Below are 26,000 nucleotides of genomic sequence, written 5' to 3' on the forward strand. Positions count from 1 at the left end.
CGCCTCCTGGGCTAGGCTGCCGCCACGCACCCGGGCCCCTGCTCTGACGTGTGCTTCGCTGGCTCGTGACCTGAAGTCGATGTGTCTGTGCTGTGGGCTGGGTGACGAGGGCAGGGGCCCGAGGTGGGGTGCCCTTGGGAAGGTGCACCCCGTCCCCGGCCCCATTTCTGTAAAGCGAGATGTTGGACCAGCAATCTCCCCGAAATCTCTTTTTTCCTTAAAAATTTATTTTTAAAGTGTAAGTACACACAACATACAATCTACCATCTTAACCATTTTTAACTGTACAATTCAGTGACGTTGCCTTCACTCACAATGCTGTGCGACTGTTTCTGTCGTGCACTGTCTTCTCCAAAACCCTTTCATCACCTCAGAAACTGTCCCATGAGACACTCACTCCCAGCCCCTCCCCCAGCCCCGGCCCCACCGTCTACTCTGTCGCTGTGGGTGTGACTCCTCCAGGGACCTCCTGTGAGTATCACGCCCTCAAGTTCCATCCACGCTGTAGCAGGTGCCCGAAGCGCCTTCCATCTGGCTGAGTGATACTCCACTGTGGATACTCCACATCTGTAGGCGGACACTTGGGTTGTTTTCACCTCTTGGCTCCTGTGAACCTGGGTGTGCAAATATCTCTTTGAGATTCTGCTTCCAATTCTACTGTGTACAGACCCAGCAGTGGAACTGCTGGGTCCCGTGGTGATTCAGTTTAACCGTTTGAGGAACCGCCAGACTGTTTTCCACGGTGTTGCCCCATTTCACATTCCCATCAGCCATGCACCAGCATCCCATTTCTCCACACCCCCCCACTCCAGTTTTATTTACTCACTCATCAGTGGGATGGAAATGCCTTGAAGGCCCTGTGTGGGCCAAGTGCGGTCCTAAGCGCTGCAGATAAGGAGGAGGGGGAGACACTCTATCACCATGACTCAGTCATGAAGAAATACTGAGCAGGGACGAGACATGAGAGCAGTAGTGGCCACTTCAGACAGGCTGTTCAGGAAAGGCCTTTCTGAGAAGGTGGCATATGAGTAGGATCCTGGAAGACGTGAAGGGAACAGGCCATGCCGTGATCTGAGGGAAAGGCTTTCCAGGCAGAGGAAACAGCCGGTGCGAACGCCCTGGGACAGGACCATGCCTGGCGTGTTGGAGGAACAGCAAGGAGGCCCGTGTGGCTGCAGCAGTGAGTGAGGGGGAGAGAGGGAAGAGGGGAGGGCACGGAGGGGACAGAGCAGGTAGTACAGGGCCTTGTGGACCGTGGGGAGCACTTACCCCAGGGAGGAGAGAGCCCTGGAGGGCTGTAGGCAGAAGAGGACGAGATTTGACTCAGGTGCTCGCAGGCGCCCTCTGGTGGCTGCTGCGGGGAGGACAGACTGTGGGGACGGGGGATCAGCGAGGAGGGAACTGTGAGGGTCCAGTCGGGAGACGCTGTGCTGATCCCAGGTAGAGGCATAGGAGGGGAGTGGGATTCCGGAGGTGGGTGTGGGGAGGGATCTCCCCCGACGCTGATGGCCCATCTGGCCGTCGTGCCCCCGGAGGCCGGCAGATGGCGCTCGCCCGCTCTCCGCCCGCCCGCCCACCTGCCCACCTTTGGCCGGAACGCGCATCCTTCAGTGGGGTCCTCTCCGCATCCTGGTTCCAGCAGGGAAACTCAGGCAGGGAGCGGCGCCCCGCTACCACGGCCTGTCTAGCCAGGAGGGCCCGGTGCAAAGTGAAAACGCAGGGCCTTTGTTACAAAATCAAGAGGCTTTCAAGACGGAAAATCTTCCGGGTCCCCTGCCCACGAAGCCGGCCCAGGGGGCCCGAGAGGGACACCTGGATGTTTCCTCCTTTTGGCTGAGGTGACTCGCACTGCTGTGAAAGTGAGTGCAAAGCACCCCCTGGAGACCCTGCTCTCCATCCTTTTGAATATATCCTCAGAAATGTAATCAAACACATGATTCATCAGTTAAAAGGGGGAGATGGGCCTTGTACCCCAGCCTTGGGCCACCCCTGGTGGGAGGCGGTCGTGACCTTGCGCGGCCAACCGCAGCGGCCAGTGCTCTCATCAGCTGAGGACTGCGAGGTACTCGGGAACTGTGTAAACATCCTATTCCTCACTAAACAGAAAGGACATTTTAGTATCAAAGAAACAGCAAGGAAATCGTCCTTTATGAATAAAGGAGAGACTTCTGGATTGAATGCATTTAGGTCTATGACACGCACCTGAACCAGTGGGGGAGTGTAAACCAGCACATGCGCTTTGGCAGAAGAGCGTTAATAGCTGGGAAATGCTTGTAACCCGGCAGCTCCACAACTGGCTGTTTATTTACAGACGCTCAGCCGTGTGGTCTCCAAAAAGGCACAGACCAAATGTGCACAGCCACCCTGCTTGTTACAGTCCCAAACTGAGATGGAACCAATGGCCCGTCAACTGTAGAACAGACGCATGACACAGCATGGTGACGACAGTTCAGAGCACTGTGTTGCACGTTTGAAAGCTGCTGAGAGGGTAGATCGCAAAAGCTCTCATCCCAAGGGAAAAAGGATCGCCGTGTGTGCTCATGTGTGTTAACGAGGCTCACTGAGGCGCTCATTTCACAACAGAGACAAACAGAGAACCATTATGTCCTACAGCTGAAACTCGTATGCTATGTACCAACGCTGTCTCAGTTTAAACAAACAGAATTAGAATGCCCATATGGGTGGTGGGACAGTCACCCAGTGGAATAGTGTAGGGCAGTGGGAATTAGTGAATTTCAACCGCATGCAACAATCTGATTTATGACACAGACAAAACACTGAGCAATAGGTAGAAACCAGAAAGACCAGAAATTGTCTTGTGCAACTGCATATTCACAGTGTTCAAAACTGGCAGAAACTGAACATGACTTTTAGGGTTGTTTAATCCGGTTGTAAATTTATAAAGAAAAGCAAGGAAGGCTGGAGGCACATTACATAGGAGGGTCATAAGAGAAATCAGTTCACCAAGAGGACATAAGAATCCTAATGTGTCTGCTCAAAATAGGTGAAGCAAAATGAGGCGACTAAACGGAGAAACAGATAAATCCACAATTACACTTCAGAGCTGCTACAGTCGGTAATCGGTAGAATGAGCAGACAGACTATTAGCAAGAAGAGGGATCTAAGCCCCATCATCAACCAGACTCACACAATACGGCGAAATGATTTTTGGCAAAGGTACAAAGGGAGTTCAACAGAGAAAGTTCAGTCTTTTTAACAGATGATGCCGGAACAACTGGGTATCTGTATGCAAAAATAAATAAATAAATAAATAAATAAATAAATAAATAAATAAATAAATAAATAAATAAATAAATAAATAAATTGAAAAACCCTCTACCTAAACAAAAATGAACTCAAGAAGGATCATAGATTTAAATGTAAAACAATAAAACTCCTAGAAGAAAACACTAGAGAACTTCTCTGCGGCCTTGGGTTTGGCAACGGGTTCTTAGATGCATCACCGAAAGCAGGGCCCATGAAGGAAAAAAAAAAGTGGTAAACTGAGCGTCGTCAAGATGAAACACAAAGGACACAGTTAAGAGGATGGAAAGCCAAACCTCAGGCTGGGGAAAAAATTTGCAAGCCACACACCTGAGAAATGACTTGTATCCAGACTGCATAAAAGGTTCTCCAAATGCAATAATCAGAAAGCAAACCCACTGAACCCTCCTGCACTGTTGGTGGGAATGCAGTTTGGTGAAGCCATTATGGAAAATATGGAGGCTCTTTAAAAAGCTAAAAACAGACTTCCCATATGATCCAGCAATCCCACTCCTGGGCATATATCTGGAAAAGAAAAAAACTCTAATTTGAAAAGATACACGCACCTCAGTGGTCACAGCAGCACTATTTCCAACAGCCAAGACATGGAAGCAACCTAAACGTCCATCAGCAGACGACTGGATAAAGAAGTTGTGGTATATTTATACAGTGGAATATTACTCAGCCCTAAAAAAGAATGAAATAATGCCATTTGCTGCAACATGGATGGACCTGGAGATCGTCATACTAAGTGAAGTAAGCCAGACAGAGACAGAAAAATACCATATGCTATCACTTATATGTGAAATCTAAAAAATAAAAGACACAAAATGAACTTATTTACAAAATAGAAACAGACACACAGACATAGAGAACAAACTTACAGTTACCAGAGGGGAAAGAGGGTGGGAATGGATAAATTGGGAGTTCAAGATTTGCAGATACTACTATATATAGACAAACAACAAGTTTCTACTGTATAGCACAGGAAACAATATTCAGTATCTTGTAGTCACCTACAATGAAAAAGAATCTGAGAAGGAATATATGCACGTAGACGGAAGACTGAAACAGTATTTTGCAGACCAGAAACTGACACAACATTGTAAACTGACTATACTTCAACTAAAAAATAAATAATAAATATAACTAAAGAAATGTGACAAAAAGAAAAAAGAAAACAAATGCACTGAAAGAAACGGCAAAATATTTGAACAAACACTTCCCCAAAGAAGAGACATGGATGGCAAAGATACTCAGCATCATTAGTTGACCAGAGAGACGTAGATTAACTGCACAGCGAGGTACCATTCCGTGCATCTTAGAATGGCTGAAATAAACGTGAAGGGAGCCAGTCTCAAAAGCTACATAATGTATGATTCCATTCATATGACATTCTCAGAAAGGTCCCCAAAACCACAGCAGTGAAGAGCAGGCCAGTAGTTTCCAGAGGTGAGGGCTGGGGTGAGCGTCTGGCTACCACGGAGTGCCTTCTTCAGGTGGCAGAACCACCTCTGTCAACTGTTCCAGCCGGAATTTACAGGACTGTGCATTTGTGAAAACTCAGAACCGTACAACAAAGGAAGCGTGTACCAAGCCACGTAAATTGAACAAATGAAAAACAAAATAAATCTTGTTGCCAAAAAGTACTCCCCAAACACAGAAATACCATAGAGGCCAGAGCAGTGCTGACTGCCCAGCAGAGGCGGGAGGGTGGGGGGCCCTGTGGGAAAGGGCAAGACTGATGATGCCCTTGGTCTCGGCCTGGGTGGACAGCTCGTGGGTGCTGGTTTCACAAGAACGTATTAGGTTGTGTGTTCACGTTTTACGCGTTTTCTGTGTGTGTGTGTGTGTGTGTGTGTTTAAATGCACACACACGCTCACCCTGTTATTCCTGAATGAACTAGTAAGCGACAGATGTCCTGGATGGCACCTGTTACGTGGAGAGGAAGCAGCTCGCTTGTCCGGAAACTGGAAAGGAGTTTGCTGTGAGGCTGGAGAAATTCACAGAGGCCAGGCCCTGGAGGAGGGGCAATCAAGGTGCTGGATTGTTTTTTTTTTTTCCCCTGAGGTCAGTGGGAGCCATGGAAGCTATTAGACCAGAGCCTGCCGCCCTGGCCCTGTGTGACACGCTGGGGGCCAGGTGTCAGTCGGGAAATGGATGGACAGCGGGTGGCCCTGGGCTCTCCAGGGCCTCGCTCTGCCATCCGCTCTCCAGTCTGTGACTCAGCCCGGCCTCCTGGTTTTGCCAAGTTGGTGAGCTCTGTTCTGCTGCCATCCGCCCAGCTCTGCCTGGCCCAGACCTATTTCTGCTTTTCATCACCTGCCCCAGGGTGGGAAGCCACCCAAGCCTCTGGTCCCAGCGAGCACCCTCCTCACAGCCATCCGGTGGGGGAGGCGGGATGTGGGTGGGCAGGCAGTGGTGCCGGCCCCAGTGACCCAGCAGGGCCCCTACGGAACTTCCCATCTGCCGTTCGTTATGAATCAACAGCAGAGAAAAACCGCATTGGTGTTGGCTGGGCGTGGGGGAGGGGAGCCTGTGGCAGCTGTGTGACCCCAGGCACCGCATGCACCCTCTCTGAGCCTCACTAATGCCATCTGTGAGGGGTCCAGAGGCCTCTGTGTATTTCTGAGGGGAGGGGTGTCCTGGAATCTTCGAGAACTTTCCAGAGCCTTCAAAGAGAGCTCTGCACCCAAACACAGCAAAGATCTGCTGGGCGGGGGCTATTCTGTCAGTCTGGGAAGCAGACACGAGTTCACTCTGTGTGTCCCCTCCTATGGCTAGGGTCCTGAGGGTGAGGGGCAGGGCAGGGTGGCCTCCTGACCTTGTGGGGGAGCGGGTTCGGCTCCCAGGGTCCCCTTATGCGTGGGTTGCTTGTCCGACTTCTGGTCCCAAATGCCGTCTGGACCCTCTGTTTCAAGCCACAAATGCGCCCTCTCGTCTCCCGTCCACCTTCCCGGCTTTGTTTTCCTCTCAGGATGTGTTGCCTTCTGAGGGCCTCAGACGTGTGTGTCCAATGTGTCTCCTTATCTGTCTAGAATGTTAGGCAGGGGGTTTGAGGATTTTGTCCTCTTGTTCCCCGCTGTGCCCAGAATGCCAGGCACACAGTAGGCGCTTGGTAAATATTTGCAGGAGTCCCAGAGCTGCCTGCTCCTCGGGTGGGAGAAGGCCCCCTGGGGAGGTGGCCGAGTGGCTGTGCAGCCAGGACCACGAGGAGCCCTGGGTGCTGTGTGTGGGACTCCCTGCACAGAGCCAGTGAAGACAGTGGGTGCTGCTTGGCCTTGACTGTTCAAAAAAACAAAAGGTCATTATTGATGTCCCGATGACTGCTTCTAATTGGCCCAGAGGAGGGGGAGCAGGGTGGGCCCCGGCCAGAGGCAGAGGCCGGGAGCTCGGGACCCACCCCTTCCCCAGAATGAGGAAGGAGGCCGGCGGAGCCCAGGCTGCAGACAGGCCGCCGGCCGCCGCGGGGCCTCGCCCGGTCCGCCGCCCCGCCCTCCCCGGGGGCGCGCACCGCGCCTCGGCGGCCACCGACCTGTCGGGCCGGGCCGGGCAGGTCTGGAGATGGGCGGGGAGCCCTGAGCCGGCGCCGTCCCTGCTGCTGCTGCTCCTGCTCCCGAGCAGGGCCGCCGGGCCACAGAGGCCGGCAAGCTGCGGGGTTCCTGGGGCTGGGACGCCCCCACGACGACGGCGGCCCTCGGGCCGGCTGCCGGGAGCCCTCCCCGGAGCGGGCCGGCCGGGTGCCCTCGGGGCGGGGGCCATGCGGGCTGGCGCCGCCCTCTGAGGCCCGCACCGAGGCCCGCACCGAGGCCCGCACCATGGCCCGCGCCCTGACCTGGAGCTGCTGCCGCTGGTGCCTGACCGAGGACGAGAAGACGGCGGCCCGGATCGACCAGGAGATCAACAAGATCCTCCTGGAGCAGAAGAAGCGGGACCGCGGGGAGCTGAAGCTGCTGCTGCTCGGTGAGTGCGGCCTGCCCACCCCCGCTCCTCCCGTCCCACAGCCTGCTAGCCCACTTTCTGGATGAGTAGACTGAGGCCCACTTCCTGGTCCCAAGGGGTGAGCTGTGGGCCTGCGCCCCAGCCCGGCCACCTCCCGGGGATCTGCAGGAGCAGAGGTGGCCCGGCCTGGTGGCTCGGCTCCTGTCCCGCCCGCCTGGCCCGCCCTACCGTGACTCCCACATCACAGGAAGGGACTGAGCTCAGGTCTGCATCTGCCCAGCCCTTGCCCCAACCCCAGCCCCTGCCTCGCCCACCGTCCCACCCCAGAGGGCCCGGGACCCTCCCATCCCTCTTGAGGGCTTGACCTGAGTTTGTTCTGGTGGTTTATCAGCACGAGTCCTGTCTGCGGAGCATTGCCCAGTGCCTCGGATCAATCCACTGATTGATTGTTTCATTCAATCACCCATTGATTCATTCATTTAGGATGTGCTGAGTGATTCCTTGGGGCAAAGTAGCAGAGGAGATGGACCGTGTCTCTGCCTCTGGCGACCCCAGCTTCTGTGGAGGGAGGCAGACGTTGAGCCCGTAAACTAAAAAGCAGATCAAATCATCTCTGCAGCAAGAACTGGGAGGAAAACAGGACACAGTCGGGGGAGGGGTACTCGGGGGCGGTGGATGGGAAGGTTGTGACCTCTGAGACCTCGCGTCTTGTCGCCCGCCTGTGCCCAGTCCCCCAGCCACCTTGTCCTGAGTTTGGCCCCACTGCCTAACCCCAGGGACGCTGGCTTTGGAGGGTCTCCGGGGACTGCCCCAGCCCTGGAAGGTCCCGGGTGTCCTGAAGTCCCATGTGCCGGTCCAGATGGCCCCAGGCCCATGGTCTGGGCCCCCGCCCTCTCTCTTCTCGAGCTCAGCGGGAGGGGGAGCCCTGCGAGGTGGAGCCAGGCCAGGGCGGGGGGCTCGGGCCCTCAACAAAGCCGTCGGAGCCTGGAAGGCTTTCACTGGGAATTTAATTTCTTTAAACTATTGAAGATGCTAATCTCTATTCACTTTCTGTGATGGGTAGGCTATTGTTAACTTAATCATGCATAGGACATGTTATTCGTATTTTTTTAAATAAATAGGGCTGTTTAGGGTATTTTTTCTCAAGTGAGCTTTGGTTATCGTTACTGTCCGAAGACCGTGTCGGTTTCTTCGGCACTGCCGAGTTTACGGACACAGAGCTGCCTGTAACGTTGCCTTCTCGTCCTCTCGTGTCTGTGGGATCCACAGTGATGTCCCCTCTTTATGCGCTGGCTCCGCCCCCTTTCTCTGACCCTTCCTGGCACATCTCAGGTTCCTGGAGCCGCACCTCAGGGCCTTTGCCACTCTCCCTGCCAAGGGCTCTCAGCATCCCCCAAGGCTTGATACAGCCGGCGGTCCCAGCTGGTCTCAGGTGACACTTGAGAGTGCCACCTCCTCAGAGAAGGCTTCCCTGAGTTCCCTGGCTGCAGAGTCAGCCCCGTCCTCCTTCCTCGGCCAGCTCTGCCTGCACAGCACTCACTCGCTGACTCTCTCTCAGGTGTTTCCTTGTCTGCCGCGCCAGTTACGCAGCAAGCAGGGGTTGCGTGCTTTGTAAGCGAATGAATGAATCCTGTTCCGGGGGTGATTTTCCCCAGAGCCGTGCCGTATCTCCCCCACACTCTCTGCCCATCGCGCAGCCAGCCCCGAGCCAGGAGGCCCCTCCTGGGTGGGGGAGGGGCGGGGTGGAGGTCGTCCACGGGCCCGGGTGCCCAGGGCCGCCCTGTGGACAGCCCTGTGGACCGTGGCTCGGCCACCCCTATCCCTGCACTGAGGGCCACTCCACACTTGCCCCCCTTCTTAAAAACAGGAATTGAATCCAAAAGTTATTTTTTTTCTGGGAGGTGGCTGATTCTTTTGAGGAAGAAGGCCAAGGGGCGGGGGAGGGGGGTCTGTCCCTGACAGGAAGCGGTCACCATGTGGAGAAGGGGGAAGAGTCAGAATAAAGCAATTCAGGGAGCCAGCTCTGTCCGTTCTACTTGAGGTAGGAACTACTCCTATCCCCAGGTAGGGAACCCAAAGCCCAGAGAGATGAAGCGGCTTGCCCAAGGTCACACAGCTAGGGTCAGAACCTAGAATTCCGATTCCGAAGTCCGTGTGCTTTGCCTGGTGAATGCACCTGGGGAGAGAAGTCACCGAGCTCTGATGACAGGTGAGGAAACTGAGGACCAGGGAGGCGGCAGGAGTGGTCTGGGGTCTACAGCCAATCTTGAGGCAGAGCTGGGCATGGAAGCTAAGCTGCCTGCTCTTTGGCTGCCCAGACATGGCTCTCTGTGCCCCCGTGGCTCTGTTTCCTGGGGCTGGATGGTAGGGCTGGGGCTGCCACCCCCCGTGGAAGGAGCCACACAGCATCTCGTGACGCCCAGGGCTTGGCATGGCTCCTGGCCTCTGGAGTTCCCACTTCCTCACCCTTCCCCAGGAGGAAGCAATCACTTCCCGTCTGGGCTATGAGGCTGTGCCAGGTGGGGACAGCTCTGCCCGCAGCCCCCAGCCCCAACTGCGGGGTTTCCCGAAGCAGACAGGGAGTAGGGGGGCAGACAGAGAGGTTCCTGAATCCTCGGAGGCCCCGGGAGAGTCATGGCCGCACAGGTGGAGTTTTTCAGATTTCAGGTGGTGACCCGTCATTCATGAGTCACGAAATCCATGTTTGGGGCGGTGACCAGGATTTTTTTTTTCCTTTAATGAAACAGAAGAGAAAAAAAAAAAATCAGTGCATCGCAACAAAATGAACTGTTGCTTGGTGAGAACTTTGCTTGATCTCCATCCTTGGATGGGGTCCACCCAGAGGGAGGTCACAAAATGCAGTCCCTTGCCGTAGGTCTCCACACCATCTCGGCAGCACCAGAGGAAACATCGAGCCTCCGAGGGTCCGTAGAGACCTCACATCGACTGATATCTTGATGAGACCTGACTCAGCCAACTGGCCACATCCTAGTTTGTTGGCGAAGGACCCATATGAGCTTGTGTTTACTCCTTTGCTAACTCCAATAGCTGTGTGACCGTGGGAAAGTCACTTCACCTCTCTGAGCCCCCACAGCTCCTCTGGGGATGGGAAAACAGTGGGAATCTTTGTGAGGACTGACCGAAGTCATGCACAGAGGACCTTGGCCCAGGGCTTGACAGATGCCAAGAGTTAAATCATGCTTGCATGACGACAGCCGCAGTGATGGTGATGATTCAGGCAGCGCGTGGGGGAACTTCCGGGTGATCATTTAAAACCCCGTGAGCTCTGGACTCAGACAGAACTGGGTTTGAGTCCCAGTTGGGTCACTCACCAGCTGCATGATGCAACCACTCTGGGACTCAGTCTCCCCACATGGAAAGGGGGGCCAAGGGCTGGTGTGTGTGGAGCCCCCAGCACGCTGGCGTCACTACCACCCGTGCCACCTCCAAATCGCAGACATGCCAGAGACGAGCCATCTCCCCAGATTTCTCAGGGGGAGGCGAGGCTGTGGGTTTGTCTCGCTGGCTGATATTTAGACGTTCCACGGCAGGGCTGTTCAGTGAGCTTATCCCAGGAACCCCGGGAGCTGGGACACACGCGGCTCCACACTGAGGAGTTTCAGATGGTGGCTCCGTGGGGGTGGGTTTTGTTTGTTTGTTTTAGGACGCTTTTTATTTTGGAAGCATTTTAGATGTACAGAGACGAGGCAGAGGCGGTACAGAGAGCTCGCGCCGACTCTCAGACACCTTCCTCTCGTGGTACGTCTTGCACGACCCGTGTGCTGGTCCCGGCTCAGATGTCCCCGCAGGAGCCCTGGCGCTCCGTTTCCGTGAGTGAAGCTCCAGACCTCAGGGTGCCCCGGTGTTCCCACTCAGGCCTTTTTCTGCTCCACGACCCATCAGCATCTCACACTGCGTTTCAGGGGCCCCCACCCTTTCTTAACTTCGTTTTGAAGCACTTTCAGAATTACAGAAACGTTGCGGCCAAGTTCTTCCACAAGCGTCAGCGTTTTACCACATGCCCTGTATCCCCCCTAAACAGATGTATAGGTTAGATACACACACACACGTGTGCTCTGTGAGTATATGTGTATATACTTTTTTTTTTAGTTTATTTTGGGGGGGATAATTTGGTTTATTTATTTAACTTTTTTTCTTTTAAGCGGAGGTGCTGGGGCTGGAGCCCGGGACCTCGTGCACGCTAAGTGCGTGCTCTCCCACTGAGCTCCACCCGCCCCCTTGTGCATACTTTTTAAAGATACAGTATTGTATTAGTTTCAGGTGGGCAGTGAAGTGATTCAGTTACACACACACGTACACAGATATGGAGATTCTTTTTCGTTATAGGTTATTATAAGACGTTAAAATACAGTTCCCTGTACCAGGCAGTAGGAGCTTGTTGTTTATCTATTTTGTATATAGTAGTGGGTATCTGTTAATCCCAAACTCCTAATTTATCCTCCCCGCACTTTCCCCTTGGGTAACCATAAGTTTGTTTTCTAGGTCTGTGGGTCTGTTTCTGTTTGTAAATAGGTTCTTTCGTGTCATTTTTTTAGATTCCACAGATACGTGATATTATATACTTGTCTTTCTCTGCCTGACTTACTTCACTTAGTATGATCATCTCCAGGTCCATCTATGTTGCAGCAAATGGCATGATTTCATTCTTTTTTTATGGCTAAGACTTATGATTTGCGTAAGTAAAGCTTATAATTTACACCATGGATAATCATACCCACAATTCATGTGCTGTGTATTTGCATATTTAACACATACATATTCATTTTTTTCTGAAACATTGGTGAGTAAAGTTGCGGCCCTGACATTTTTTTGCCCCTAAATAGTGGGGTTTGGTCCCCCTAAAAAACAAAGACCCCCCCCCCAGGATGGTGGTCCAGAGCCTGAGGCAGCCCTGTCACTGTCACGTCCCGCCAGCTTCCCCAGCATCCCCACGAATGTTCTTTAGGGAAAGAAAAAAGCGACTGTTTTTCTTGGACCTCCAGTGCAGACGTGCTGGGGGTGGAGGGACAGGGGCCCCCAGGGTGGTACCAGCAAGCACCTCTCTTCCCTCCACTCCCACATGCCCCCCACCTCCCTGCCACGCTCCCTCTCCTCCTGGTTCCTCCTTCTGGCCCCAGCCGGGCCACCCCTTCCTTTTTTGCTGCTGGTCCCAGCTCCTCCTACACCAGTCCCCCCTCCCGCCCCCGGAAAGAGCCCATGCAGGGTCGCGGGGAGCCGTCAGGGGGACGGGATGTTGGAGGAGCCCTCTGGCCCCGCACCTACTGCCAGGCTATCGTGCCCGGTTCACAGATAAGAAAACAGAGGCTCAGAGAGGGAGCTACTGGAGCTCAGACAGTAGGGAGCCCCGCCTTGCTCTTTCCGTTCCTGGCCTTGGGCTCTCGAAGGTTCGAGTGTTATTATCACGCCAGCGGACGTGCGACCCGGATGGTCCCACAGTGCCCTGCACTCAGAAGGGCCCTATGGTTTCATCCTACGCTGGGCCCTGTAAATTCTGTAGATGACCCTGCAAGGACCCCTCTCCTCACTATGGTCCGTCAACAGGTCGTGTGGATTCTGTCTCCCCAATGTCTTGTGCATATGATCCCTTCTCTCCAGCTCCACCCCGCTGCCTGGACCAGCGGGTCCCATGTGGCCCGGCACCGACATTCCGTCCTACCCGCAGCGGCCACCAGGGGGCGCCTGTGAGCACCTGAGTCAGGCCCCGCCCCTCCTCTGCCCACGCCCTCCAGGGCTCCACCTCCCTGGGGTCAAAGCCCACATCCTCCCCGCGGCCCACAAGGCCCTGCACCACCCAACCTGTCCCCTCCCTGCCCTCACCTCCTCCCTTTCTCCCCTCGCTAACTCTGCTCCAGACATACCAACTTCCGCAACATCCCTCCAACACACCGGGCACAGTCGTGCCCCAGGGCCTTTGAGCATGCTGTGCCCAACGCCTGGTATGCTTTTCCAGAGCAACCTTCCTAGCCTTCAGACCTCAACCCCAAAGTCACCTCCACCGAGAAGCATTCCGTGACACTTCGCTGTAGTAGCCACTTAACCACTCTTGACGTATCCACCTGTATTTCCGTCATCAAACTTTCTCTGCCTGGAATTATTATAGCAAATAATAATAATAATAATGGCAATTATAATTATGGCAAATAAGACTGTTGCTAGTAATAGTGAACCCTGACGCCGCCCAGGCATGCTCTCAGCCAGGGCTCCACGGACCTCCTGCAAAGGGCCGGGCGGGAAGCATCTCCGGCTTGGCAGGCCCGGGCCTCTCTGACCCTCAGCTCTCTGCTGCGGGCGCCAGCCCCAGACAACCTGCGCACAGACAGGCGCGGCCCTGTGCTGGTAAACCTTTACTAACGGGCCCGGAACCCCGAATTTCAGGTGCTTTTCCTATGTCACCGAATGGTGTTCTTTGGATTTCTCTCAGCCGTTAAAAAATGTAAAAACTATCACCATTGAAAATAGGTAACAACTGTAACAGTGGAAATTACTTGAAATGTAAAAACCACGCAAACGGTGAAAGCTCCCGGTCAGGCAAGAAGAGGCGGCTCCTCGGCGGCCGCGGTTGGCCGGCAGCCCTGCGGGCGCCCTGCGCTGAGCCGGTTTACCCCTCAGGCCCCCCGGCGGGCAGCGGTCCTGCGAACCGCGGTTTACGCGCGGGGGACCCCGAGGCGCAGAGCCGTGAAGGCGCTCGCCCAGCGTCTCCGCGGCGGGGCTGGAACCCCGGAGGGCGCGGGTGGCCGGGCCCCGCAGAGCTGAGCCGCCCGCGGCGTCTCCCCAGGCCCCGGCGAGAGCGGGAAGAGCACGTTCATCAAGCAGATGCGGATCATCCACGGGGCGGGCTACTCGGAGGAGGACCGCAAGAGCTTCCGGCCCCTCGTCTACCAGAACATCTTCGTGTCCATGCGGGCCATGATCGAGGCCATGGACAGGCTGCAGATCCCCTACAGCCGGCCGGAGAGCGAGGTGAGCCGCCCGGGGCCTCGCCACGTGTGTGCCGTGCCGGGAGGGGTCCCTTGGGTCTTCAGGGTTGGAGCCTATCCCCTCAGGTCCCCAGGTCCAAGCTGTGTCCCCTCGGACCCCCAGGGCAGAGCCATGTCCCCTTAGACCCCTGCATCCTTGTTAAGAACACCCCCCCTGGAGATTTCCTGGGATTCCCCCCACGTGTCCTCCGTGGACCCCCAGGGCGCAGATGACTCTCCCTTGGACCCCTTATGCCTGATTGGAATCCTGAGTCAGCACCTGCTTCCTTCTAGAAATATTGATAGGGTGGGCTGGTTACTGAGTCCTGCTCCGCCTGCTGGGGGGAGGGGCTGCTCTGCAGACCCTGGGTCACATCACTCTTCTTTATTTTTTATTTTGGGGGGAGTTAATTAAGCTTATTTATTTTCAGAGGAGGTACTGGGGATTGAACCCAGGACCTTGTGCATGCTAAGTGTATGCTGTGTCCCTTGAGCTATTCCCTTCCCCCACTCTTCTTTTATATTTGTATTTTATTGTGTTAAGAATGCCCAACATGAGTTCTACCCTCTTAGCAAATTTTAGCTGCAGGACACAGTGTAAGTAACTGCAGGTACAGTGATGCTGGGCTCTGGAATATGTTCCTCTGAACGGAAACTTTATTCATAGCAACCTGCCAAGTCACACCCCCTCCATTCTACTCTGTGTCCGTGAACTTGCCTGCTCCAGGTGCCTCATGTAAGTGGGGTCATACAGCATTTGTCCTTCTGTGACTGGCTGATTTCACTGAACATGCTGTCTGCAGGGTTCACATGGTCTCCTTTGCAGAATTTCCTTCTTTTTTAAGACTGAATAATATTCCATATATATGTGTATATGCATATGTGTATCTGTATCACCTTTTCTTTATCCATTCATCCATGGATGGACATCTAGGCTGTGTCCACATCTTGGCTACTGTAAATAACGCTACAGTGTGATGGGGGTTCAGATATGTCTTCAGTTCTTTGGAATAAATACCCAGCATGGAATGGCTGGATCAGAGGATAGTTCTATTTTTCATTTGGGGGGGAACCGCCTCACTGTTTTCCACAGTGGCTGTGCTATTTTGCATTCCCCCCAACAGTGTGTGGGGGTTCCAATTTCTCCACATCTTTTTTTTTTTTTAATGTAACAACCATCCTAACAGGTGTGAGGTTGTAGCACCTTTTTTAAAATTGGAAAGCTTCTGATCTGTGATTCTGAGCTGGTCCAAGGAGCTTGGAAGAGCGATTAGAGGCTGACGGTACCTACCTCATAGGGCTGATGTAAGAATGTGATAAATTGAAAGTTCCTAAAATCTCAAAACAATGTCTGGAACATTGTATCGACTCAGTAAGTGTTAGCAGGCGGTAGGATCCTTTAATCCTCACAATGACCCGTTTCAGTTGACATCATCCCGTTTTATAGGCAAGAAGAAGGAGGCTTTAAGAGGTTAAGTAATTGGCTTGAGATTCACAGCATAAACCAAAAACGAAAGATAAGCACCCACTCTCTTAACCACCACCTTGGATACGCTGCCTGCCCAGGAGGCCCCTTCCCGAAGTCACTACCCACCCAAGGGTAACCCTGCCCCATCCCCCGTTGCCTGTTTTTGAACTTTTCATCCATGGAATTACACAGAATGTACGCCGTATCTGGCTTCTGCTGCTCCGCAGTCTGTCTGTAACCCCTCCGTCTTTTGGGGGCAGAGTTGTGATTTGCTTGTTTCCACTGTAAGAGTATGCCACAGTGTATTTCTTTATCCAATCTAATTGTGTTGGACATTTGGGTCATTGGCAAATGTATTTATGAAAATACATGCGTTTCCATAGGGTATTGACCTAGAAGTAGATTTGGATCATAAGGGATGTTTATGATCCACGTTAGTCAGAGACACCAAAAGTGTTTTCCTATTAGTTGTAGCAATAGGAACCACACCCCCAGCAGCCACACAGGAGGAGTTCCAGTTGTTCCACGTCCTTGTCAGCCCTTGGTGCTGTCTCACTTCTTTTTAGCCATTTCGGTGGGTCCTTTGCGGGATCCCATTGTGGTTTTGATCTGCATTTCTCTGATTCACGATGAGGTTGCACATCTTTTCATATGTATTTTTTTGACACTTGGATATTCTCTTTTGTGAAGCAACTATTAACCTTGTGCCCAGTTTTTGGTTTGTTTTTGTTGTTTTTGCCTGTCTTAAAAAGTATTATCTGTCAGTTGTTTCCTTACTGATTTGTAGCAAATTCTTTGCACATTCTGAACATGAGGGCTTTATTAGCGGCATGTTTTGCAAATATTTTCTCCCCACCTGTACTTTGCAATTATCACTGTCGATGAATAGATGGTCTTAATTTTGATGAACTCCAATGTATTGATCTTTTCTGGCTAATTTTCCTTTTGTGGCCAGTTAAAGAAATGTCTTTCTACTGCAAAGTCTTGATGAAATTCTCTCTGACTCTTAGGAGCTTTATTGTTTCACACTTAGATTTATGTTCCACCTGGAATTGATTTTTGTGAAGGGTGTGAGGCAGGGATCAAGCCCTTATCTAGCTAGCTCGCTCGCTCGCTTTCTCTCTCTCTCTCTCTCTCTCTCTCCCTCCCTCCCTCCCTTCCTTCCTTCCTTTCCTACGTATATATTCAATCCTCCCAGCACCATTCGTTGAAAAGACCATCCTTCGCCCACCACACTACAGGTTCACCTTTCTGGTAATTCAGGTGTCCAAATGTGCCTGGATTGCTTACTGTTCCGTAGGTCTATGTATCTACCATTGAGTGAGTATAGCTTCACATCAGTGATTGTAGCTTCCTAGTATAGGATTGAAATCTGCTAGTGTAAATCCTTCTACTTTGTTCTTTTCCAGAATTGCCTTGGTTACTCCAGGTCCCTCACATTTCTCCATAAAGTTAGCAGTATTTTGTCAGTTTTCTCTCTCTCGCTCTCTCTCTCTCTCTCACACACACACACACACACACACCTTTCTGGGAGTTTGGTTAGGATTGTGTTGAATCTGTAGATCAGTTGGATAGAGTTGACAGCTTAAAAATATTGAGCCTTCCAATCCATGAACACGGACTACGCCTGCAGCCTGTTAGACCTTTGACGCTTCCCTCAGCAGTGCTCTGCACGTGTCAGTGTAGAGAGCCTTCACATCTATCGTTGCAGTTATTCCTAGGCATTTTGATATCTTTTGGTGCTACCATAAATGTGATTTAAATTTTTAAATTGTCCATTATTTAGGGGTTATTTTATGGACACATTTGCTTTTTGTGTATTTATTTTGCATTCAGAGACCTTGTTAAATTCATTTGTTTATTCTAGACTATTTTGGATTTTCTACATATAGTTGCGTCACCTGTGAATAACCACAGTGTAACTTAACCCCTTTCCAAATCTAATGCCTTCCATTTATTTTTCCTGTTTTATTGCATTGGCTGCGCCTTCTGCTGCCCCTCGGGCCTGGCGGGTGCACCCCGCACCCCCACCCCCGCCCTCTGGGGACCGAAAGATGCCTGAACGAAAGGGGTCGGGGACGCCTGGAGGGCAGCCCGCCCATCAGGCTGCTCTGACCCGCCCCAACCGTCCCTACCCAGCACCACGCCGACCTGGTCATGAGCCAGGACCCCTACAAAGTGACCACCTTCGAGAAGCGCTTCGCCGTGGCCATGCAGCGGCTGTGGAGCGACGCCGGCATCCGCGCCTGCTACGAGCGCCGGCGCGAGTTCCACCTGCTCGACTCAGCGGTGTAGTGAGTCCAGGGTCCGCGGGGACTGGCGCGGGGCCGGGTGCCGAGCAGCAGCCAGGGGAGACCCAGTCCCGGGGATGGGACCGGGCAGAGGGGCCCCAGGCTGGCCGGCTCCCGCCACGGGTGGAGGCGCCATGCTGTTGGGAACGGCTGGCTGTGGGTGTTCTTGCCCTGGGTGAGGTCCTTCCTGGGGTGGCTGCTCCCCTGAGTGGCACAGCTCCTGGGGTGGCACTGTGCCTGGAGTGGTATCATTCCCGGGGTGACGCTGTTTCTGGGGTGATGTCCCTGGGGTGACCCCGCTTCTGGGTTGATGGCACCTCTGGGGTGACTGTTCTAGGGTGACACCGTTTCTGGGGGACCTGTTCGTCACCGCACAGGGACGCTGTCCTGGGCGTGACATTGGGCATCTAGTGCTCGAGCCTGTCGCTGTCCTTGGGGCAGCGACGCACCTGGGATGACAGCTCTTCCAGGGTGACACCCCTCTCCAGTGAGACTGTTGGTGGGGTCATGCTGCTCCAAGAGTGAAGCTGCTTCTCCTCAATTCTCCCATGGCCTCAGGGTGGTGCTCCTGAGCCACCTGAGGACCCCAGAGATCTGGCCTCTCTGCGGGGGCTCTCCTGCCCCAGCAGGGTCCTCATGGGGCCCTGGGTGGGGGGTCTGAGAGGCAAAGGGAGGTTGCAAGGCTGGGACTGAGGGCTTCCGGCTTCACAGCTACCTGTCGAATCTGGAGCGCATCACAGAGGAGGGCTACATCCCCACAGCACAGGACGTGCTCCGCAGTCGCATGCCCACCACGGGCATCAATGAGTACTGCTTCTCCGTGCAGAAAACCAACCTGCGGTAAGCGCGTGTCGTGGTGGGTGGGGAAGGCTCCTTAGGAGGGGCAAAGGAGCTGGGGCACTGAAGGATGAGTAGGAGTTTCCTAGTCCCAGCCCCCAAGGGGCTGCCAGGCCGGAGGAGGCAAAGCTGGACATAGAGACCTCTTGCCCCCTATGTAGTCAAGATTGGGACCTGGAAAAGCCCAAACTGAGACCCCAGATCTCCAGGAGGGGAGGTTTTCCTGGTGCAAGGGATATTGGTACTAGGGCATTAAAGAATGAGTAGGAGTTCTCTAGTGCTGACCCTTGAGGGGGCCGTGGGAAGGAGGAGACAGAGACTAGGCGGTCAGGGCTGGACCAAAGGGATTGATTCAGGGCTGGGGAAGCTCAGAGGGTGATCCCTCTTGTGGTCGATGAGGGGATGAGTCTGGAGGTCACGAGTCCCAGGAGGAGGCAGGAGCCATGGTTCAGGCAGGAAGGACTGGGAAGGGTCAGGGCAGTGGTCATGGGGATGGAAATGAAGGGATGGTGCAAGAATTGTTTCTGGTGTAGAATGGGTGGGACTGGATGAGCGTGGGAATTAGAACAGGGAGTCAGAAGTGACTCCCTATGAGTTTCCTGTCAGGGTGATGGCGTAGATGGTGGAGCCACTGTGGAGGGAGTGGTGTGGGAAGTGTTAAATAAGAGGATGAAGTCATTTGGGGAAGGTTGGGTCTTGAGGGTCTGGGGCATCTGGGAGGTGGCTGGGTGCACACAGGCCTGAGCTGGAAGACAGAGATGCGCATGGCCGGTACAGCAAAGGATGGTCCAGGCAGAGCGATGGCCAGTGTCAAAGGCCAAGGAGAGGTCAGGAAGAATACAGTGGGAGAGGCAACTTCTGGGCCTGGCAGTTTGAGAATCTTCAGTCACCCTAGCAAGATGACGGCGGGGAGCTGTGGAGGGCGCAGGGGGAGGCCTGAGACCCTCCAGTGATCAGCCCACCCATGGTGCTTCTTTGTTTCCCTGAACACTGCCCCATCCTGTGCTGTTCTGGCCTGTGCAACAGTCCTTACTAGGACGATTCATGATATTTCTGTTTGCACTGGGCCTCCTCCACTGGATGGAGAGCCCCGCAGAGTTAGGGGCTGAGTCTGATTCTCCTGCTTCACTAGTGATGACCAGCTGTAGGTCAGAAGTTTGTCAATGTGAGTGGATGGACAGGTGGATTGGTGGATGGGCAGATGGACAGACCAATGGGTGGATGGTTGGGGGGGGTGTAGTGTGTAAATGTGTGAATGAATGAAGAGGTAGATAGATAGGGTGCATAGATGGGCGGCTAGATGGACCAAAAGGTGGTGGGTGGGTGAGTATGTGGATGGATGAATGAACAGATGGGTGGGTGAGTTGGTAAAAGCTTAGGAGTGAAAGCAGTGTTTGGGGAAGTTTGCAGGGAGGGCTGGGCTGAGGAGGGGGTTTTCAGGTGGGGGAACTTGAGTATGTTCTTAGGCCGAAGGTGAGGATGCAGAGGAAGCAGACTCTGAGCCGGGAAGCTGGCAAGCAGCGTTCCCCACTAGCACCTCGGCCTCCGGAGTGCCGCTCTCAGCCACAGCATCCCTTCCCCTTGGAGGCGGCGGCGGAGGCGGGAGGCCGGGAGAGGGCTGGGTTCCGGGAGCCAGGAGCCCCGTGTCACAGCAGGGCGCGTCTCTTCTTGCTCTGAGGCTTCTCTGGCACTTCCTGCAGCCGCCTGAGCGGTGGTCGCACCCCCAGGGAGATGACGTATGGTTTGTTATCGGCAGCGCACATTTCTGAGAAGAGAGGAGGGGCCCTCGCTGTGGTCCGTGGGGCGGAGGCGGGGCCCTGGCCCCGGCCACACAGCGTGGGGGTGGCCTTGTGCCCATTTATGTGGCTGCTGGACGCTCTTGTGGCCAGCCGGACACAGCTGATGAGGAAACTGAGTTCTGGGGATGTTCTGCAATTTCCCCTAGAGTCACCCGGCCAGAGCCAGGGCAGGCTGCAGAGATGTCCACCCTGCTCTCCTCCACCATGTGGGAGAAATCAGGCAGCCCAGCACAGTAGAAGCTCAGGAAAGTCCCCTCTCCTCCCTGTGCCTCAGTTTCTTCATCTGTAAAATGGGTATAACCATGATACGTGCCCCATGAAGGGGGATGTGCTATGATGCCCAAGGTGGCTGGCACCTACTCTTACTGCTGTTAATGTTGATCATGGCACACCTCAGCCGTGACTGGGGTCTGGGGTACTTCATTGTGGGGTCCTGATTAGGCCTGAGCTCTGAAGGGCGGTGGTTCCTGGTAGGATCGTGGATGTTGGGGGCCAGAAGTCAGAACGCAAGAAGTGGATCCACTGTTTCGAGAACGTGATCGCCCTCATCTACCTGGCCTCACTGAGTGAATATGACCAGTGTCTGGAGGAGAACAACCAAGAGGTGAGAGGCCACCCCCTCCAATCTCTCCCTGCCCCCACCTTGGCCCGAGGACCTGCAGCTGAGCTGGAAGCCCCACCACCACCTTAAGTGGGCTTCTGTGTGTCTGGCATGGCTTTGAGCTCCACCATCCACTCTGGTGGGCAGACCACTGACCCCCAACACACAGATCCACAAGCATTTGTGTAGGCGGGACCCTGGGCGTGCGCGCGCGCGCACACACACACAAGGTGGGACACTCGAACCCCAAGCCCCATCCCCCCCCCGCCACCCCCGAAGCACAGTGCGAACTGCCCTGGGCATATGGGTCACACTGTGGGGACAGGGATGTTGCCCTGCTTTTATTCAGAACTAACTCTTCTCCTTTGTGTGACCTCATCTCCTAATTAACACCCGGCGTGAAGGCCGGGCCCATTATCACCTCTGACATGTGTACTTTTCAGGGTTGAGCTCTCACCCAGACAGTGTCAGGGTCCAAGAGTCTGACGTTATAATTTCGACTTTAAGGCTGAATCAGACAGAATAAGTCTGAGGGCGCTCTGACACAGATCTGGCTCGAATCCAGCCATGTGAGATGTCCTAGTTTGCTAGGCCTGCTGTAACCAAGTACCACAATCTGGGAGGGGAACTGAAACAACAGAAGTTTTCGGAGGCCATAAGTTCAAGATCAAGGTGTCAGCAGGGCTGGTTCCTCCCAAGCCGGTGAAGGAGAATCTGTCCCCGGTTCTCTCAGCTTCTGGTGGCTGCTGGCAATCTTTGGTGTCCCTTGGCTTGGAGTCCCCAAGTGTCTACCCCATTTCTGCCTCCATCCTCACATGGCTGTCATTCTGGGTCCTAATTTCCCCTTTTTATAAGGACACTAGTCATTGGGCTTAGGGCCACCCTACTCCAGAGTGACCACTTCTTAACTAATTACATCTTCAAAGACCCTATTTCCAAAGAAGATCTCATTCTGAAGTTCCAGGTGTTCATGCATTTGAGGGGCACATTAGCCAAACTAGTACATTCTCTCCAAACCGTGTTGGGCATACACAGGCAGCTGGCCACAACCCCCCAGACCCGGCCGGGTGGGAACTGGGGAGGCTGAAGCTGCTGGATGCTGGGCTCACAGCCCCATCTCCATGGGGGGCGGGGAGGGCTCCTGTGCACCCAAGCTGGCCATCTGGATCAGTGACCTGTCTGTGTTCTCCAACCCAGAACCGAATGAAGGAGAGCCTGGCCCTGTTCGGCACGATCCTGGAACTGCCCTGGTTCAAAAGCACTTCCGTCATCCTCTTCCTCAACAAAACCGACATCCTGGAGGAGAAGATCCCCATCTCCCACCTGGCTACCTACTTCCCCAGTTTCCAGGGTGAGTGGTTCTAGAACCCGCGATACCCGTCCCTGCCCCAAAGCAGCTCCTCAGAGAGACACTGGTCCTGGCCCCACCCCAGCCCGGAGCCAGTGGATTTTCAGATGCAGTCAGACAGACCTCAGTTCCAGACCCATCTCCTTCCTCTGCCCAAGCTCTCTGAGTCTCAGCTCCCTCCTCTGTAGAATGGGGATAAAGTAACAGAAGCCGTCGTAGTTGATGCTGAAAACAGCAGAAAAAGTTTCCCTCACAATTCAGGAGACCAGAAGCCTGAACTCAAGGTGTCTGCAGGGCTGGTCCCTTCTGGAGGCTGCGAGGAAGGCTCTGTCCTGGGCCCTGTCCCAGCTGCTGGTGGTTGCCTGCAGTCCTCAGCATCCCTTGACCTGGAGATGAATCACTTCAGTCTTGGCCTCTGTAATCACACGGCCTGCTCTCTGTCTCTGATTGTCCCTCATTTTCTTATAAGGACACCAGTCATTGGATTAGGGCCCAACCGAACCTAGTATGACCTCATTTCAACTTAACCCATTACACAGACAAAAAAACCTATTTCCAAATAAGGTCCTATTCTGAGGTTCTGACTGGACATGGATTTGGGGGGACACGATTCACTGTAACACACAATCAACCATGGTAAATGAAACCCTTGGTGACATCACCTTGGGTGTGACCTCTGGCCTGTCAGAGCCCACGTGGCCAATCTCAGCCAATCTTACCCACAAGACTTGGGGGCTGGGTGACAGATGTCAACATCTTCCAGGATGGTGGCCTGGACACCCTCACTGCCTTCCCAGTGCCCTCCCTGGGCAGGACTGGGAGTGGGACTGTGGCTTGGAGAGTTTAGGAGCAGGGATAAAGTGGACAGACTTCAGAATAGTTTGTTTTCTTTCAGGTCAAAGGGACCCACATAAGTCGTCCTTTCTCTCAGCCACAGACACTGGGGCGCCCTTTGCTGACTTCTGACTCTCAGCCTTCCTCCTCTGTACTAAATAACATTCATGACAATAGTAATATACCCCAACAGCAAATACGTCCAATACTGCCGGAGGCATGCTCCGGTACAAGCGAGGACTTGTTTAATCCTCATTAAAAACCTTTGTGCAGTAGCATTCGTTCTTCTCAGCACTATAGAGACGGGGAAGCTGAGGCACAGAGTGGTACAGTCCTTTCCTAAAAGCCACACATTCAGTGAGTGGCAGAGACAGGATTCCACCCAGGTTGTCTGGAGTCGAAGCTGGCAGGCCTTCAGCACTCGGCTAACCTGCTTTTCTGAAAGACTGCTGGGTGCTCTCATGAAGTTTGCTGATCACTGAGCACAGAGCCCTCGGCGTGACTGTGTTGGATCACCACAGCTCTGGGAGGCCTGGGGCTGTTACGATCCTTACTTTACATATAAGGAAACTAAGGCTCACGGGGGTTAGTGGAGTAGCATGCCAGGTGACCCAACCAGTGAGCAGCAGAGCCAGGTCTTGGGCTCCAGAAGCCCTGAACTCACATCATATAAGTGAAGGCGAGATGGTGGAGGGGAATCCCACATGTGTCTCAACAGGGCGGCCATCCCTCGCCTTCTCTTGGCCTCGGTTTCCCCATTTGCACCTCTCCAGGATGCCTTTCTTTGCAGTTTCAGGCTTCCGTCCCCCCCCCCCCCCCCAGCTGCAAGCCCAGCAGAGAATGAGGGTCTCCCTAACACAGTTGGGCCCTAAGTCCCAGAGACCAGTCTCATTGGGCCGTTCCAGGTCATGTGACCCACCTGAGCCCATCCTTGAGGCTCCTACTGGCTGGGCCTGGGTCGTGTGACCCGCCAGAAAGGCAAAAGATGGCGGCGGCCTGCAGGAACCCTGGCGGGTGGCCCCTGGGGTCCCTGCAGCCCTTATGTTGCCCACATCGGGTAGAGAGAGGGTCTCCAGAGCCAGCGTCGGTCCCAGGAGGGAGGGTCTCCCGCCTGCCCCGCGTGCCCTGACTGCCCACCCCTGCCCCAGGCCCGAAGCAGGATGCGGAGGCAGCCAAGAGGTTCATCCTGGACATGTACGTCGGCATGTACGCCGGCTGCGTGGACGGCGCCGAGGGGAGCAGGAAGGGCCCGCGCTCCCGCCGCCTCTTCAGCCACTACACGTGCGCCACGGACACGCAGAACATCCGCAAGGTCTTCAAGGACGTGCGGGACTCGGTCCTGGCCCGCTACCTGGACGAGATCAACCTGCTGTGACCCAGACCCGCCGCCCGGGACTCGGACGCGCGCTTGGCAAGAGGGACCTGAGGGCGGGTGGGCGCTGAGCGGGCCGGCGCTCCGTGAGCCCGGGCGGCCCTTGTTGGCTCCAGCGCCGGGCCCAGGTGCCGGAAAGGCCACGACTGAGTCGGGGTGGAAGGTCGCCGCCACCTGCTTCTCTGCCCCTCACCAGGACAGCCTCTGAATCCTCCTTCCCTTGACTCAGTTTACCTCCTTGGTGAGGGAGCGCGATGGCCATTTGGGAGGCCAGGGTGCAAGAAAAGGTGAAAAAAGCAGGAAATCGAGGACTCGGGTGGGTGGGGCTCTCTCAGGACCCCCACTTCCAGGCATGTCCCCTGTTGGGCAGGGGTCTAGGACCGTTTGGGGGCCTGATGCGCCAACCCCGGGACCATGCTGATGGTCGAGGACTCTGTCGCCCCCTGGCGGACAGGAGTGGGCATCCCAGTCTGAGGTCTGGGCAGCTCAGGGACTTCCGTTTTTTCAGGAAGAGGCGCCCTGGGGCTTGGGGGGGGGGGACTGTCTCTTTCGGAGCCTCGTGGCTTGAAGTGTGTCCTGCCCCAGTCTGCAGACGAGGGAAACCGAGGCCCACGGGCGTCTCCCCTCCTTCCCAGGCCGGGGGCCGGGCGCGCTGCATCTTACAAGCTCTGTATTTATTCCCTCACCTTCTGCGGGGCCCTTTGCAGGGTGGACATTAAAGGAATGACATTCTGGAGACCTGCGATCTCTTAGGGGCATCCTATTTATCCCCTCTCCCCCTCACCCACCTGCATCCCCATGATCCTGTCTCAAGTCGCCTGTCCTGGGCAGGGTAGCAATATGGCGAAGGAAGGAAAAACTTCTGCTTGTTGTCCACCCACTTGTGCAGGGCAGGGTATCGAGCTGTGCAGGACTGCATGCACTTTGAGCCAGGAAGTGGAGTCCAGCCTCTCCCCCGGCCCCGGGGACCTTTGAGCCGACCCTGTGGGGCTCCTCACCCCAAACCCCAGCCTCAGCCACCACCCACCTCTGATGAAGATGCTGATGACTCCACTTACTCCAGATCCTGGTCTCCTGCCATCCTCAGGGCAGCCCCTGGTGGCACAGCCCCATCACCCCATCCTACAAATGAGGAAACTGAGGCACAGAGAAACAACAATTTGTCTAAGGCCACACACCTGGGAGGTGGCAGAGCCAAGATTCAATTATTCATTTAACACTTTTTTAACTTTAAAAAAAATAAACTTTATAGGATAGTCAGAGGTT

The 26,000-nt window shown here is 54.5% G+C and overlaps 1 protein-coding gene and 1 long non-coding RNA gene across 5 annotated transcripts; one reads left to right on the forward strand and one right to left on the reverse strand.

Moving 5' to 3' along the window:
- Positions 1 to 214: 214 nt before the first annotated feature.
- LOC105106040 (uncharacterized) lies at positions 215 to 6,739 on the reverse strand. 3 transcript variants are annotated; one of them, XR_010378060.1, is made up of 4 exons: positions 3,831 to 6,739; positions 1,270 to 3,243; positions 827 to 885; positions 215 to 614 (listed from the first exon to the last, which is right to left on the reverse strand). It is a non-coding gene; the product is annotated as an uncharacterized LOC105106040 (long non-coding RNA). The 3 variants fall into 3 exon arrangements; XR_004131810.2 differs by having other exon boundaries at positions 215 to 3,243; positions 3,831 to 3,951; positions 6,090 to 6,739; XR_004131811.2 differs by having other exon boundaries at positions 827 to 3,243.
- A 344-nt stretch (positions 6,740 to 7,083) lies between these two features.
- GNA15 (G protein subunit alpha 15) lies at positions 7,084 to 25,470 on the forward strand. Of its 2 annotated transcripts, none has more exons than XM_031436896.2 (7): positions 7,084 to 7,228; positions 14,004 to 14,188; positions 17,792 to 17,946; positions 18,655 to 18,783; positions 21,054 to 21,183; positions 22,378 to 22,531; positions 24,511 to 25,470. In XM_031436896.2, the coding sequence occupies exons 1-7, from the start codon at positions 7,084 to 7,086 to the stop codon at positions 24,735 to 24,737; spliced, it is 1,125 nt and encodes a 374-aa protein (XP_031292756.1). In that variant the 3' UTR covers positions 24,738 to 25,470. The 2 variants fall into 2 exon arrangements, with proteins under 2 accessions (XP_031292756.1, XP_064335768.1); XM_064479698.1 differs by lacking the exon at positions 24,511 to 25,470 and adding an exon at positions 23,424 to 24,176.
- Positions 25,471 to 26,000: the final 530 nt, after the last annotated feature.

Source organism: Camelus dromedarius, chromosome 27, assembly GCF_036321535.1.
Source record: "Camelus dromedarius isolate mCamDro1 chromosome 27, mCamDro1.pat, whole genome shotgun sequence".
NCBI lineage: Eukaryota > Metazoa > Chordata > Mammalia > Artiodactyla > Camelidae > Camelus > Camelus dromedarius.

Coding starts and splice junctions, on each gene's coding strand:
- GNA15 (XM_031436896.2), top strand. CDS start 7,084: ATGGCCCGCGCCCTGACCTGGAGCTGCTGCCGCTGGTGCCTGACCGAG. Junction 7,229..14,003: donor GCTGAAGCTGCTGCTGCTCG/GTGAGTGCGGCC, acceptor GCGTCTCCCCAG/GCCCCGGCGAGAGCGGGAAG. Junction 22,532..24,510: donor CTACTTCCCCAGTTTCCAGG/GTGAGTGGTTCT, acceptor CCCCTGCCCCAG/GCCCGAAGCAGGATGCGGAG.